This window comes from Miniopterus schreibersii (assembly GCF_964146895.1).
Source record: "Miniopterus schreibersii genome assembly, chromosome: 4".
NCBI classification, from domain to species: Eukaryota; Metazoa; Chordata; class Mammalia; order Chiroptera; family Miniopteridae; genus Miniopterus; species Miniopterus schreibersii.
In genome coordinates, this window is record NC_138105.1 from 27404190 (window position 1) to 27419272 (window position 15083).

The window sequence follows — 15083 nt, forward strand, 5'->3', positions numbered from 1 at the left end:
TTTCAGTGGCTTTCACATACAACTGGCCTCTCTTGCCGCATGCCTCAGATTTTCCTAAAATCTCTTAAACAAGCAGCAGCTGGCCTCAGCATTCCCCATACCAGATCAGTAAGTGGCCCCAGGCCAAGCACTAGCAGCAGCTCAACTTGGTTCATAGCTTGGCCTCTCCCAGGCACCTCTAAGCCTAGCACAAGTAACAACCAACTATAGGTTGCTGGGTAGTTCATTGCTGGGCAGGGCACAGGCAGAGGCTGACTGCACCTACTGGGATGACCCAGAGACAGTGCACCCGGTGATCAGCTTCAACCATGCCAGATTACAACCCTACCACATCCACAGGTGACACACTCAAGGGGTGGACTTGATGAACAACAAAGCTCCACTGAAGTAAATCCTACTCCATAGGGGTGTCTCCTGTACAGCAGCTCTTCCATTGTAGTCGCAGGTGGTCCTCACAGCCAATTGGCCTGGAGGTCAATGCCTCCCAGTGACACCAACAGCAATCAAGGCTCAACTACAACAGGACAGTGCACACAGCCCACATGGGCACACCTGGATGCCCAGGTCAGGTGATGGGGAAGGCTGAGCCACTGGTCCCTACAGGGCACCTACTACACAAGGCCACTCTACCAAGTCCAGGAGACACAGCAGCTCTACCTAATACATAGAAACAAACACAGGGAAGCAGCAAAAAATGCAGAGACAAAGAAACATGTCACAAATGAAAGAACAGAAGGAATCTCCAGAAAAAGAACTAAATGAAATGGAAGCAAACAACTAAATGCAGATTTCAAAACAATGGTTATAAGGATGCTCAAGGAACTTAATGAAAATTTCAAGAAACTTAGTGAGAATTTCAAGGAAAGTAGTGAGAACATCAATGACATAAAAAATGACCAGTCAGAAATGAAGGCTACATTAACTGAAATGAAGAATAATTTACAGGGAATCAACAGTAAAGGAAGCCGAGAATCAAATCAGCAATTTGGAATACGAGGAAGCAAAAAACACCCAATCAGAACAGCAAAAAGAAAAAAGAATCCAAAATAACGAGAATAGTGTAAGGAGCCTCTGGGGACAACTTTAAGGATACCAACATATGCATCATAGGGAAACGGAAGGAGAAGAGAGGGAACACGAAACTGAAAACCAATTTGAAAAAATGACGGAAAACTTCCCCTCCCTGGTGAAAGAAATAGACTTACAAGTCCAGGAAGCAGAGAAGGTCCCAAACAAGAGGAATCCAAAGAGGCCCACAGCAAGACACATCATCATTAAAATGCCAAAGGTTAAAGACAAAGAGAATCTTAAAAGCAGCAAGAGAAAAGCAATTAGTTACCTACAAGGGAGCACCCACACAACTGTCAGCTGATATCTCAACAGAAAGTATGAAGGCCAGCCAGGCCAGCAAGGCTTAGCAATTGAGCATCAACCTATGATCCAGGAGATCTCGGTTCAATTCCAGTCAAAGGACATGCCTGGGCTGCAGTCTCGACCCCCGGGGGGGGATGTGCAGGAGGCAGCCAATCAATGACTCTCATCACTGACGTTTCTATCTCTCTCTTTCCCTCTCCCTTCCTCTTTCTGAAATCAATAAAGTCATATTAAAAATAAAGTTCTGTGGCACACCAAAAAATACATTTTTTTAAGGAAAAAATAAACTTTGAAGAATATTTGAAGAAATACTCAAAGTGATGAAAAGCAAGGACCTACAACCAAGATTACCCAGTAAAACTATCATTTAGAATTGAAGGTCAGATAAAGAGCCTCACAGATAAGAAAAAGCTAAAGGAGTTCACCACCACCAAACCAGTATTACAGGAAATGAATAGTCTTCTTTAAGAGAAGCTAATGAACAAAATAAACTGATAAACAAAATAGACCCAGAGACACTGAAGCATGCAACAGACTGATGTATTTCAGAGGGGGTGGAGGGGTGGGGGAGAGATTAACCAACGAACTTATATGCATATATGCATAACCCATAGACACAGACAATAATGCAGTGAAGGCCTGGGAAAGGGGGCAGGATCAGGGTGAAAGGGGTCAATGGGGGACAAAAGGGACATCTGTAATACTTTCAACAATATATACAATCTCAACACTCTTCAGAGGGAAATAACAGAATGTACAGTCTCTACATCTCATATACAATGTGTACCATACAATTAAAAACTACTAGACATGCAAAGAAACAGACAATGTGACCCACAGTCAATAGAAATCAATTTTTATAGTGCCTAAATGTTGTATTTAACAAACTTTAGTCATTATAAATATGTTCAAAGAATAAAAGGAAAATATGGTCATAATATATGAAGGCAAGGGATCTGCAGAGAAGTGAAATCTATCAAGAACCACATGGAAATTCTATAACTGAAACTACAATAACTGAAATTTTAAAATGCAAAAACTAAATACATATAAATTAAAATTTAAAAATAACATCCCAGCAGATTGGAGATGACAGAAAAATAGTGAACTCAAAGGCACATCACTAGAAATTATTCAATCTAAAAAACAAAAAAGGAAAAAACTAGAAAATGAAGAGAGCCTGAGGGACCTAATGGACAATATAATTGTAGTTTGTAAAGCCCTGAAGAGATACTGCTTGATCAAGGTCACAGAAGTTATAAGTCACAGAGCCAAAACTGATACGCAGCTCTCATTCCATAGTAACATACCATTTATTGCCTGAACATAAATTCACAGCAAAAGTTTGAGTGCATCCTGAGAGTATATGCCTAAAGAGCTACCATATTTAAAAATGAAAAAATGTGCCCTGGCCAGGTAGCTCACTTGGTTAGAGTGTCATCCCACTACGCCAAGGTTGGGGGTTCGATCGCTGGTCAGGGCACATATAAGAATCAACCAATAAAAGCATAAATAAGTGGAACAACAAATCGATGTTTCTCTCTCTCTTCTTCCCCTTCCTCTCTTTCTAAAATCAAAAAGTAAATTTTAAAAAGAAAAGAAAAAATATTAAACAACCAAAACCAACACAAGTATCACTAGTATGAAGAAGTTGGACAACACTGTGTACAAACTTTCAAATTTCACTTTTAAAATACAATAAGTTACATTAACAGCGAAAACATTTTTTGAGTTACTAGTAAAAAGATTGACAAAGAAGCAAAAGGAAAGCCCATGACAATATTTAGCTCAAAATGAAAAGCATAAAATATAAAAGATCATACCTCAAAATTTTCACTGACTTCTTGCATCATTTTTAACTTTGTTTCATCAGCTGTAAAATGACCAAAAAAATTATCAGGCAATTGAAATTATGTTAAGGATGGTCCTAAAATTACTGGATTTAATAAGAGAAGCAATCAGATCTTATCAGTTTGACTGTCATGGTCCAACAGAAGGCACATAACTAGTTCCCTACAACCAGTCACACACATTCATACTCCCAGACATATGTGTGCAAGCAGACAAGGACACAGACACAGACAGACACACACACACACACACACACACACACACACACACACACACACGTGCCTCTTTGGGGCTCCAGCCAGTAATGCTCATCACTTTGCTTCTCCACAGACAGAAAAATAGAAAATTGGGACAAAAGTTAATGTTATTATTTATCTCCATGTGCACATTCTTTGAACTGAGATGAATGAGTCATATAAATGCACTTCTTAATGACAAAAAGGATCAACTCACGGGTATTTACATCTGTGAGAGCTGCCACAAACTGAAGGTATTTTTTCATCAGAGTGGTTTGGTCAACCACTGTGGCCCCTTGTGTTGCAACAAATGCCATTTTTCTTTTGATCTAGTTTATTTCTCAAGAGAAAAGTATCAGATCCATGAGTTCACCCAACCTATGAAAAGAAACATATATTAGCCAATTTATTAAGGGCACAGGTTCACAATCTCTATGAACATCCTACTTAAATGCCTGCATTTACCTAAATACTTTTGCATTAATCCAGAAAACACTATTCCCTCCACTTTTATAAAAATAAAATTTACCTAAACCCATTTTATCTATTAATTTCTAAACATGACTTTTCTAGACAATGCTTTTCTTTCCTACCATATTTCCTTCTTTCCTTAAGCCAGGGGTCGGCAAACTTTCTCTACATTCTCTACAAAGAGCCAGATAGTAAATATTTTAGGCTACTCAGCCATAGACACCATATAACAAGAGTAGCTATGATCCAATACAACTTTACTTCTGGACACTGAAATTTTAATTTCATATATTTCTCACGTGTCATGAAACATTATTTTTCTTTTTACTTTTTCCCAACCATTTGAAAAATGTAAAAACCATCTTTAGTTCATGGGCTGTATAAAAACAGGCACCAGGCTGGATTCGGTCAGCTGACTGTAGTTTGGCCAATTCTGCCCTAGGTGACTTGTTCTCAAACTTCAATGCGCATTAATTAAATCACCAGGTGCCAAAGGTGGATTTCCAAACATCACCCAAATGCAATGGGTTCAGTGAGGAGCCAGGAAGCTGTAAATTGTTTGCAGCTGGCACACGCTAGACAATCAAAAAACGCTCATGGAATAAATTTAAAAATGCACTGAAAAAGCAACTCAGTGAGTCAGAAACAGGCTACTGACCACACTTTGAGAACTGCCATTTCAAACTGAAAAACAGTAGGAAACTTGAGTCTATATTAAAAGCCATCACAAAAGTCTCTAGAGAAAACTGGGGGAAACTGCTTTTACCCATCCTCCTTGTATATATACCTAATTTCACTCTGCCTGAAGAAGCAGTTTCCTGACTTGATTTTCTTTCAACAGACAAACCAATAACTCCTCCGTAGGCCTTCGAAAAGCTTTGCCCTAAAGGATACACACTGACTTGCAGCTCACACTTCTGCCCCAAGCGATGGGGACACCGTGACACCACAAAGCCCCTTGTGTGCATTCTCCCAGAACACCAAAAGCACTGCTCCGATGCAGAGAGGACACCCACAGCTATTTCATTCTAGCACGGTCCACCAGAAGTCCCACTCCTCTGGCTCAAGGCAGGAAAAGGCCCTACAGAGACCAAAGGGAGGGATTCTGTCCACCCTGCTAGATGATGACCAGGCTACTGCTTCCGTTTTCAGGTCGCACACCCTCCTGCAAACGCAGAAATCCCTACCCCTGGGAACCCAAGACTCAGGGTCCCGGCCTCTCCGTGCCTAAGAAATTTCTGGTCGTCCCCAAACTTCTTAAAGGCTCGGACTCCCTTTTTTTTTTCACCGGATTCGTTAACTCTTCCATTTCCCGGGGCCCGAGAGGCCTGGCTCCGCTTTCCGGTCGGGGGGGGTGGGGCCTAAGGTGCGAAAACGTCCCATCCCGCCGGTGTGCTGGAGAGCAAGCAGCTCGAATAGCCGGGAGGCCGAGGTTCCACGCCTGACTCCCACGGAGCCCTCGCGTCCCGCCCCAGGTGGAAAGACCCGAGCCCGCAATGACTCGCACTCGGGCAAACGGCCCCGCCTCCCGCCGTCCACCGCCCGCCGCCCCGACCCGGACGCCGCCGCGCCAGGCCAGAGGGGGCGCTGTCCTCGCCACTACCTTCCCTCTCCGCGCTGGGCCTGGCGAGCCAGGTGCCTGCGTGGAGGCCGGGAGATGCCAGGCTGGCCGGGGGCGCCTCGAGGGGGCCGGTGCTCAAATCCCACGCTCTATCTTCTCGGAATCAAACGACCCTCCGCTTCCCTCCTTTTGTCGCCGTCCCCAAACACGGAGCGCCCGCCGGCCAGGCCGTGCTACGGCGAGCGCCGAGGGCCAATTCCGCGCCACTAACCCTCCGCCCTCCGACACTCCCCAGCTCGATCAGGCAGTGGCGGAGGTTGCAGATAGGGCTGGGCCCAGCCTCCCACGGTCACTCCCCGGAGTCGCCGCGCCGCAGAGACCTCCCCACGCCTGGACCGCGCCGCACCCGTCGTAGCCGCCGCACGCGCCTCCCGGGGCCGTTCCGCTCCTCTCCAACATTTACTCCGACTTCGGTGGCCGGCCTCCCACAGCTCCGACCCACGACCACCAACGAAATACAGGCCTTCGGAGAACCACCGCGCGCGGTCCCGCCCCCGCCTTAAAGCGGCTACGCGCGCCGCGAGGGGAATGAGCCCGGACGCGCCGCCCCCGGGTGGGTGTGGCCTCGGAGGGCCGCGGAGCGGGCGGGGCGCGCGGCGCAGGTGGACCCTCACCGCCCCTAAACCTCGCCTCCGTGGGCGGGCCGCGGGCCCGGGTGGAGCCGCAGGCAGTTACCCTGTAGGCTTACTTGGGCTCCTACTTCCCTAAGTCTCCGCGCTCGAGCCCGACTCGGGGAGGGTGCGGGAGAGACGCTCCGCGCTGCTTCCGGGGGTGGGCACCGGATGGGCTTCCTTAGTTGGCGGCGGTCTGGTCGGGGGAGAGCCACCCGCCCCCCAACTGAACCTGTTCGGCAAGGCGGGGTTTTCTCCCCCGCAGCCGTCCTAGGGCCCTTCTTAGCCCGAGAGGGGGTGAAGGAAAGGAGGGTCTTTGGGAAATGGAAGGCTGAAGACTGACCGATACCCTGTAAGCAAAGCCCTGGTCCTCCGCCTGGAGGTGGCCGACTCGGTGATTTGTTTAGCAGCTGAATCACCCCGAGTCTGGAACTCAGAAAACAGCGTTCTGTCCCCTCCGACCGAAGCCTCAGCCTAGGCCAGATCAATGATGAGACGAGGGAGCGGGCCGAACGCCCTGATGCCCAGGTGTGATGCCGTGGGCTGGACCGAAAGGCCTGGAAGAGAGCGCTCTAGAACAACGTAAAGCCTTAAGGAAAAGATCTAGCGCGAGACACGCGAAAACCCAATAGTGCCCATAGGTGTGCGGGTGCCTTAGGAGCTGCAAACCACAAGAACGGGGGGGGGGGGGGGGGGGGTGTGAAATAGGGGAGGACCTGTGATGCCAGGGGATTAGCGATGAGGGGTGAACCTGATTGGAGCAGGAAAACTGACCTGAGATGGGGCGGACTGTGTCAACACCAAGGACCCTGCCGCTACCAACCCTTCTCACCTAGGCCCCACCCTACATCGCCCCCTGGTGATTGGAGATATTCACCCTGCAGAAGAAAGACTGAAGCTGGAAGGGACCTCAAGTGTTGATCCCGCCACTCACATGTTTTGTCCCTTCCTCAGGCTGACTGGGCAGGGGCCCCTCCCTACAGTCTCTCCTGCTTCGACCAGGGTCAAAGCCACGGCTTCCAGCTCATGATGCACACCCGGGCCCCACAGGGCTTCAAGGTCGCAGTTAACTTGCTGGGACTGGCTGCATCCACTCTGATGTTTCTACTCTGAGCCCACAGCCAGGCCTAGAAAGCTCCCCAGATATCATTATCAGCCCCAGGAGCAATGATCACTGGTCCTGCCACCGGACTTATTCCCTCCTCTCCCCCTGACAAGCCCCTGTGTGAACAGGGAAAGAAGTGGCCAATTGAGTAACAGGTGTTTGTTTTTTCAGGAATCACAGGTTTGGTTCCACTTGGGTGTTGCATACTTCTATTTCTGCCACACTTTCTCCACTCCCTACTTAATAAACTCTGATCCACTTGTAGTCTGATGAATTCATTCTCAATCTCACCCTCAAGGCTTTTGGCCTTTGATTTTAGGAGAAACTAAAGACTGCAGGGGCCCTTAGAAATCATATGATCTAATGATTCCCAAACTTTCCAGCTGCTGGAAAGTAGAGATACCCTAGAGAGATAATATTTGTGGGGAGGGTGAGAGAGGGGCTCTTTCCAACAATTTCCAAACTTTCAGTAGATAAAACTGCCTTCAGTTGAGGCTTGCCATGGTCCTGTCAGAGGCAGGGGTTTTGGCCCTCCACTGTGCTTCTGCTCCTCACCCCACTCCCACTTCTTGAGACCACCTAAGACTCACTCCACTAATCTAGACCATTCTGGGGTGATTCTTGCAGCATCAGGAGATGCTCTCAGAGAAGCAGCCTCATATGATGGAAAGAAAACAGTCCTGCCCTAGCTAGTTTGGCTCAGTGGTTAAAGGGCCGGCCCTCAGACTGAAAGGTCACAGGTTTGATTCAAGCCAAAGGAATGTACCTCAGTTGCAGGCTCCATCCCCGGCCCCTGTCAGGTAATATTGGGATAGCAACCAATCGATGTGTCTCTCTCACGTTGATGTTTCTTTCTATCTCTCTCCCACTCTCTGAAAAGCAGTAAAAAAAACAAAAGTCCTCGGTGAGGATAAAAGACCAAAAACAAAACAGTCCCAAAGCCTGTCATTGCTCTGAGCTAGCCTGAGTGTGTACCTAGTATCTAAGAGTTAAGGAAGAAAGGAGAACTGGAGACCTGAGCAAACTCTAGAAGAGAGGCAACCCGTGACTTTTGCATTCATGTGCACTCTCAAACAGGTGTTCCTGGTCTGTGGTCAGCTCTAAAGTGTTGATTTTGATGCAGGTTTCTTTCATATGTGACTCTATAACCAAAAATGCAGTTTTGGCTGCCTGCTGCAACAAAAGTCAAACTCATGAGATAGGTGCTGGTGCAAAAGGAAAGAGGTTTTATTCAGGTGTTGAGACCTGGGAGAATGATGGAATTCTGTCTCAAAGGCCACCCTACTTCTTGAGCACACTCACAGTCTAGATTTCTAAATGGAGAAGTGTATGACCAGCTAAATTGCTTACCCCCACTATGGTCTCTCAGCTTAAGGCAAAGATTATGAGTGTAGCGCAGGTTACAATCTTTGGAATGTAACCTGTTTGCAACCCCTGCTGGACAGGAAGAAGGTGTAGTCACTGTTTATCCTAAATCCATAAAGGGGCACAGCTTACACGAGCCTCCACTGGGAACCTCTAGTCTTGCCTCTTGCCTCTTCCCTCCTACTTCATGCCCCGTATCATCTGGGAGCCTTGGTGTCTGGCTGTAACATGAGAACAGAATTCCTATCACAGGCATGTTCAAAGACAGAAAAGATCAGGGTTGCAAAGCATTCTGTGAGAGGTGGTCTTTCTTCCTGGGAATGGAGGCAGCATTGACAGCTCCCACTTCAAGCTGGGAGCTCCTGGGTTTCCAAGGGAATGGCCTCATCCTCTCTCAAGGCCATGAAGCTGGGAAAGTTCTAGGACAAACTGAACCCTGACACCATTTGTGGCTTCCAGAGAAATGACAATGATAATAAATAAGTGTAAAAAGAGTTAACAACACACCCTTTAAGCCAAGAAAAAAATACATCAGGAGGGACAGTCACAATTTTGTGGACTAAGAGGTGGTGTGAGGGGCTGGGACTTAGGGCCAAGAGGGAATGAGGCTGAGGGGCGAGTGTTCCCTTCCCGGCCCCCCGGCAGATGGGGAGAAAGGTAGTAGGCTGTGTGGAGCAGCTGCTGGAGGCATTCCACCCCCTGCTCCAAGCAGCTGCTCCTCTGCCCTGACCCTGCCCATGCTCTGTGGCTCTGCTTGTGGCCGGCCCCTAGCGGGACAGTGGTGTCTGCTTCAGGGACATGAGCACAGAACGCAGGCGGGACACATCTTTGCACTGTTTGCTGCTCTTGGGGTTGAAGTCACACAGCTGGGCCACTTTCTCCCACTCTGTGCCTGGGGTTTCCTCCTTGGATTCCTTCACGAAAGCCTCCTCAGACGCCCTGTAGGTGGAGATAGGACAGAGGTCTCAGAGCTGTCTGCCTTTCCCCTGAATCAGTGATGCTCTGCCCCCACTGGGCAAGGCTGCTTTGTCCATCCTACTCTGGGGTACTTTGTCCAGAGGTCTCCTCCCCAGCCCTGTGCCCTCTCACCCCCAGGAAAAGCCTTGGCATCAGAGGAAGCCTAGTTTTGTCCTGCCTCAGGACCTCTGCACTTGTCACCTGTCCCAGGAATGCTCTTCCCCCAGACCTGCTCCTCATGGCTTTTTTCTTGTCATTGAGGATTGAGTGCAGAACTCATCTCCTTAGAAAGGTCTTCCCTTGCCACCCTAGCTCAAGTTTCCTCCTATCCCTTTTCCACCCCTGCCCCAGCCTAGGCACTCTCTGGTCATTACCTCTCCATCAAAAGTTCCCCACCTGGGGTTCCTGGCACCTAATGGCCCTTGGAGGGAGGAACTTCTGTGGTACCTCAGCCAGTGACTAACAACATAACTGAAGTACTGGGTTCAGCATTGTCTCCATGTTTTGTGGACCCTGTAAGTGTTCTCCAGAAACACTAATAGAAAACTCAGTTAAAGAGGATCTTCAAAGCCAGACTTTCAAAAATTTCCACATGCTCATCTGTATCGGCAGAGTAGCGATAGAGACAGAATCCACTATATTCACAGCATGTTCGATGGCACAGCTCTTTTTAGACCAGGATGACTTTTTTTTTAAAATATATCTTTATTGATTTCAGAGAGAGGAAAGGAGAGGGAGAGAGAGAGACAGAAACATCATTGATGAGAGAGTCATTGATCAACTGCCTCCTGCACGCCCCCGATGGGGGATAGAGTCAGGAACCCGGGCATGTGCCCTGACCGGGAATCGAACCCTGATCTTCTGGATCCTGAGTTGTGATGCTCAACTGCTGAACCACGCCTGGCCGGGCAGCCCAGGATGACTATTTTCTCTATGGACCCACAGCCTTGGGATTGCTCCATTGAGTCTTTGCTTTTGGTTGGAATCAAACCAACAAAACCAGTTTGAGCTGATGCAGGGGAACCAACTCTAAGGCCTGGGGAGGGAATGAAGTCAGTCAGTCACAGCCTCCAGGTCCTCAGCAGAGGTGCTGATAAAAACCTCACAACTCTGGCCTGTCTGTCCTAAGAGCCATGCATGCAGTCAGCCATTCCACAAGCATTCCCCCAGCACCTGCCTTGGGCCAGGCTCTGAGGATTTCTAGGCAAGGTCCCTGCACTCACATAGTCTGGTAGGGGATGTCAAGCAGATTAAAAGGCAATTACGCCCTAGCTAGTTTGGCTCAGTGATTAGAGCGTTGGCCAGAGGCTGAAGGGTCCCTGGTTCGATTCCAGCCCAGGGCACATACCTTGGTTGCAGGCTTGATCCTCTGCCCTGGTCAGGGCATGTGCGGGAGGCAACCAATCAATTTGTATCTCTCACATTGATGTTTCTCTCTCTCTCCCTCTCCCCTTCCACTCTCTCTGAAAAGCAATGGAGAAAATATCCTCAGGTGAGGATTAAAAAAATAAAAGGCATTGTTAACAGGAAGTCTGGGGCACTGGGACTACAGGACACTTAACACAACCTAGAGGCAGGGGATAGTGGTAGGGAAACCTTCCTAAAATTGGCACCTGAACTGAGTGAAAAAACAAGGTAAGGGGCCAGCCTAGTCACAGGCCTGAATTTGGGATGCTATGAAGCACAAAAGTTACAAGGCTAAATAACAAAGGCTCTCAGGAGCTCTGCTACAGACTACATCCTGAAGGCTGTGCTAGCAGTGCTCAGTGGCCAGTCAGTGCTGAAGTCTAAGCAGGCTGGGTCCAATAAGGGAGGGCTTTCTGAGACACTCCCAGCCTGTAATTTCCAGCCTACCCTGATCATGTGGGATGAATGGGCTGCTTTCACGAGCCAGAGGGAAGGACATCAAGTGAAAGCCTAGGCTTAGTTCTGGTAAAGACTTGACTTCAAACCCCCCATTAACAGCTCTCAAACCTGTTATCTGTAAGATGAAGATAGTACTACACACCTCTGTGCGTTTTATGTGAAATGATTTATGTAAAAACACTGAGCCCTTCTTTCCAAGAGCAGTGAGAAGAGACATTTTAGGTACTTCTAGAACAAAACCTTAGGAATAATAAGATTTTGTTTTATTAATAGCTGAGGACAAACTATAGAGATTAAGAAAATGCCCAGTGCCCACCCCCACACCCTGCTTGTAATCCTGCGATGTAACAGTCATCATGTCCTCATATGTCATCTAAATAAGGCCTGGGGAGGGGGTGGGAGCAAAGTGGAGGGGGTCAATTGGGGGGGAGGGGGAATGGGACACCTGTAATACTCTCAACAATAAAGATAAATTTAAAAAAAAAAAAACTTGCCTAAAGGCAATGGGACAATCAGCAAGCCCACTCAGTAGGTTAACTATTTATTGAGCACTAGTAACATCCTAAGTACCACTGAGGATTTAGTAGTGAACAAAACACAAAGTCCTTATCCCCAAGGAGATTATGTTGGAAGAAAGGCACAGACAATAAACAGGTAAATAAGTACATAATATACCATCAAGTATTTACAAGTGCTATGAATTCAAAAAAATGGGGAAGAATTAACTGGGTGGAAAAGGGTGCTATTTTTGAAAGGGTGGTCCAGGAAAAGACTTACTCGGGAGAAACTAGCCCCAGGAAAGCTCAGACCAAGGGCGATTAGATCGGGGGAGAGGTATGAGGAAGAGTATGTCAAGATCCCAAACTCTGGGGAGTCTTTATTAAGACTGGTAGAGGCAGAAAAAGATAAATTCTGGAAAATACCACTAAGATGCCAAAGAACCCAAGCAGGTTAATTTCAGAAGAAAAAACTGAATGGAGAAGGAAAGGAGAACTCCAACATAGATCCAATTTGTGCTGTGGAGGAAGTATGAGGACGTTCCGAAAGGGACCCTCCACCACAGTCAGCGCAGGCTAGCCGAGTCGGCTGTGAAGATCGCAAACCCAGAACTCCGTGAGAGGTAATGGGAGGGCCAAGTCCTGCAACCCCGCAAACTACCGCGAAGGGGGCGGGGCAAGGGCCGGGACCCTGCCAAGTCAGTACCTTTCTCTGACGGAGGGGCACTGCCTCGATGAGGTCCATAGCCAATCCCATCTCAACCAGATTGTGCCGCGCTGACTTGGCGTGGTCCCAGGGATGTCGGATGTGGGACCTCCGAGCAAAGAGAGGGGAATCGCGGAACCGTCACCTCGCCGGCCGTCACTGCCAGGCCCCTTGCCTCAGGAACCCAGGCTGCCTCACCACTCGATTCGTAGCGCTGCCTTTCGTCGAGAATTCCGGTTAAGACGCCTCCGGTTAGCACTGTAACCGAACTTCTGCCTCTGGGTCATCACCTTAGTCTGGGCATCCCGCTGAATACCGCTCCCGCAACTCAGACCCCGCGTCTTCGCTTCCATCCCCTGAAGTAGGAAACTCCTCCCCGCGGGCACGCTCAAGTCTTCACAGGCTTTCTGGGAAATGTAGTCCTCCCCCCACCGTAGGAATACAATGCTGATTACTACGACTCCCAGAATGCAATGTGCGGGTGCGCCTGCGTACAACGCTCAGCAAGTTCCTTTTCTCCGCCCCCTTTCATGACTTCATCAGGAGGCGGAGTTTAGTGTCTCCATTTTTTTCCAGCTGCTTTTGCCCTAGGTATGGCGACTCCTCGCCCTCTGACTCCAGAGGCACCCTTTGAACCATCGCAGCCCCCAGTCATTGAGGGTTTCAGCCCCAGTGTCTATGGCAATCCGGAAAGCTTCAAGGAAAAGTTCCTTCGCAAAACTCGCGAGAACCCAATGGTACCCTTAGGTAAGCGGGTACTGACGGAACTGTAGATGGACAGGACAGTGCTTTCGGGGAGAATGAAATAGGGAAGGACCGGGGACGCCAGGGGGACACCCGAATGGGGATGGACCAGAGATGCGGCGAAGAGGCCGGGCGGTGAGGGGCGAACCTGATTGGCGCAGGAGCCGGGCGGGATTCGGTGGCTGGGATGGGGCAGATTCTGTAACTCCCGGGACCCTGCCGGGACCAACACCCGCTACCTCTTTCCGCCCCCGTCACCAGCACCCCCACCCCCACCCGCTCCCCCACCTCCCAGCCCCCCACCCCCAGTCTGAGATCTCGACCCGGGAGAAAGAAGGCCCGAAGCGGGGAGTGGTCTCTGGGGCCGATCTGCCGCCCCAGCTTGCTTTGTGCCTTCCTCAGGCTGCCTGGGCACGGCCGCCGCCCTTACCTACGGCCTCTACTGCTTCCACCGGGGTCAGAGCCACCGCTCCCAGCTCATGATGCGCACCCGGATCGCCGCCCAGGGCTTCACCGTTGCAGCCATCTTGATGGGTCTGGCAGTGTCCGCTCTGAAGTCTAAACCCTGAGCCCGAGGCCGGGCCTTGAAGGCTCCGCGGAGATCGTCCCCAGCCCCAGGAGCAACCACCGGTCCTGCCAACGGACTTATTCCCGCCTCTCCCCTGACAAGCCCCTGTGTCAGTGGGGGAAGAAGTGGCCAACTGAGTAACAGATTTTTTTCTGGAATCTCTGGTTCGGTTCCCTTTGGGTGTTGCATACTTCTGTTTCCGCCACACTTTCTCCACTCCCTACATAATAAACTCTAATCCACTTACAGTTTCATGAATTCTTAATCTCACCCTCAAGGTTTTTGGCCTTTGATTTTAGGAGAAACAAACTAAAGACTGCAGCGGCCCTTAGAAATTATATGATCTCATATTCAAAAACTTTCCAGCTTCTGGGAAATAGAGATTCCCAAGAGTGATAATATTTGGGAGGAGGGTGGGAGAGGGATCTTTCCAACAATTTCCCAACTTTCAGTAGAAAAACCTGCCTTCAGGTGAGGCTTGCCATGGTCCTGTCAGAGGCAGGGGTGTTGGCCTCCACTGTGCTGCTGCTCCTCACCCCACTCCCACCTCCCGAGACCACCTAAGACTCACTCCACTAGTCTTGACTGTCCTGGCATGGTTCTTGCAGCATCTAACAGATAACACCCACTTCTTGAGCACCCCGACACAGTCTAGATTTCTAAATGGAGAAGTGTATGATCAGGGCCAGCTAATTTGCTTGCCCTCCCTGTGGTCTCTCAGTGTAAGGAAAAGATTACAGTTGCAGAGCAGTACACTGTGGTGTCCCTTAGCCTCAAGATTCAAGGAACAGATATAGATTGGTGAGGACTATGGAGACGGTCACTTTTTGTAACTGCAGGCATTATTGTATCCTAAGAGATACATTGAATTCCTAACCCCAGTACCTAAGGTGTGACCTTATTTGGAAATAGGGTCTTTACAGCAGTAATCAAATTAAAATGAGATTAAGGTGGGCCCTAAGCCAATATGAGTGGTGTCCTTACAAAAAGGGGGAAATTTGAGCAAAGGCAACATACAGAGTACAGGCCATGTGAAGATGAACTCAGGATTGTACTGATGCATCTATAAGCCAAGGAATGCCTGAGGCAGCCAGAAGCTGGAAGACATGCT

General features: G+C 48.9%; 2 protein-coding genes and 1 long non-coding RNA gene across 13 annotated transcripts in view; 1 reads left to right on the plus strand and 2 right to left on the minus strand.

The window, feature by feature from the left end:
- Positions 1-6062, minus strand: part of TRRAP (transformation/transcription domain associated protein) — a 116382-nt gene extending 110320 nt beyond the window's left edge. For 8 of the 11 annotated variants that reach the window (XM_081136855.1, XM_081136853.1, XM_081136847.1 and 5 more), the window contains exons 1-3: positions 5900-6062; positions 3679-3839; positions 3198-3247 (exon numbers count right to left, since the gene is read on the minus strand). In XM_081136855.1, coding sequence (XP_080992981.1) covers positions 3198-3247; positions 3679-3778 — 150 coding nt within the window. In that variant the 5' untranslated portion in view covers positions 3779-3839; positions 5900-6062. Of the gene's footprint in view, positions 1-3197; positions 3248-3678; positions 3840-4719; positions 4814-5119; positions 5168-5535; positions 5683-5899 lie in introns of those variants that run through there. The other 3 variants (XM_081136848.1, XM_081136849.1, XM_081136850.1) reach the window with 3 other exon arrangements.
- A 3052-nt stretch (positions 6063-9114) lies between these two features.
- On the minus strand, positions 9115-13069 carry LOC308556065. The gene is made up of 2 exons (XR_013998668.1): positions 12661-13069; positions 9115-9573 (listed from the first exon to the last, which is right to left on the minus strand). It is a non-coding gene; the product is annotated as an uncharacterized lncRNA (long non-coding RNA).
- Positions 13070-13192: 123 nt separating this feature from the next.
- Positions 13193-14218, plus strand: HIGD2A (HIG1 hypoxia inducible domain family member 2A). Its single transcript, XM_081135086.1, has 2 exons — positions 13193-13407; positions 13807-14218. The coding sequence occupies exons 1-2, from the start codon at positions 13254-13256 to the stop codon at positions 13971-13973; spliced, it is 321 nt and encodes a 106-aa protein (XP_080991212.1). The 5' UTR covers positions 13193-13253; the 3' UTR covers positions 13974-14218.
- The last annotated feature ends 865 nt before the right edge of the window (positions 14219-15083 follow it).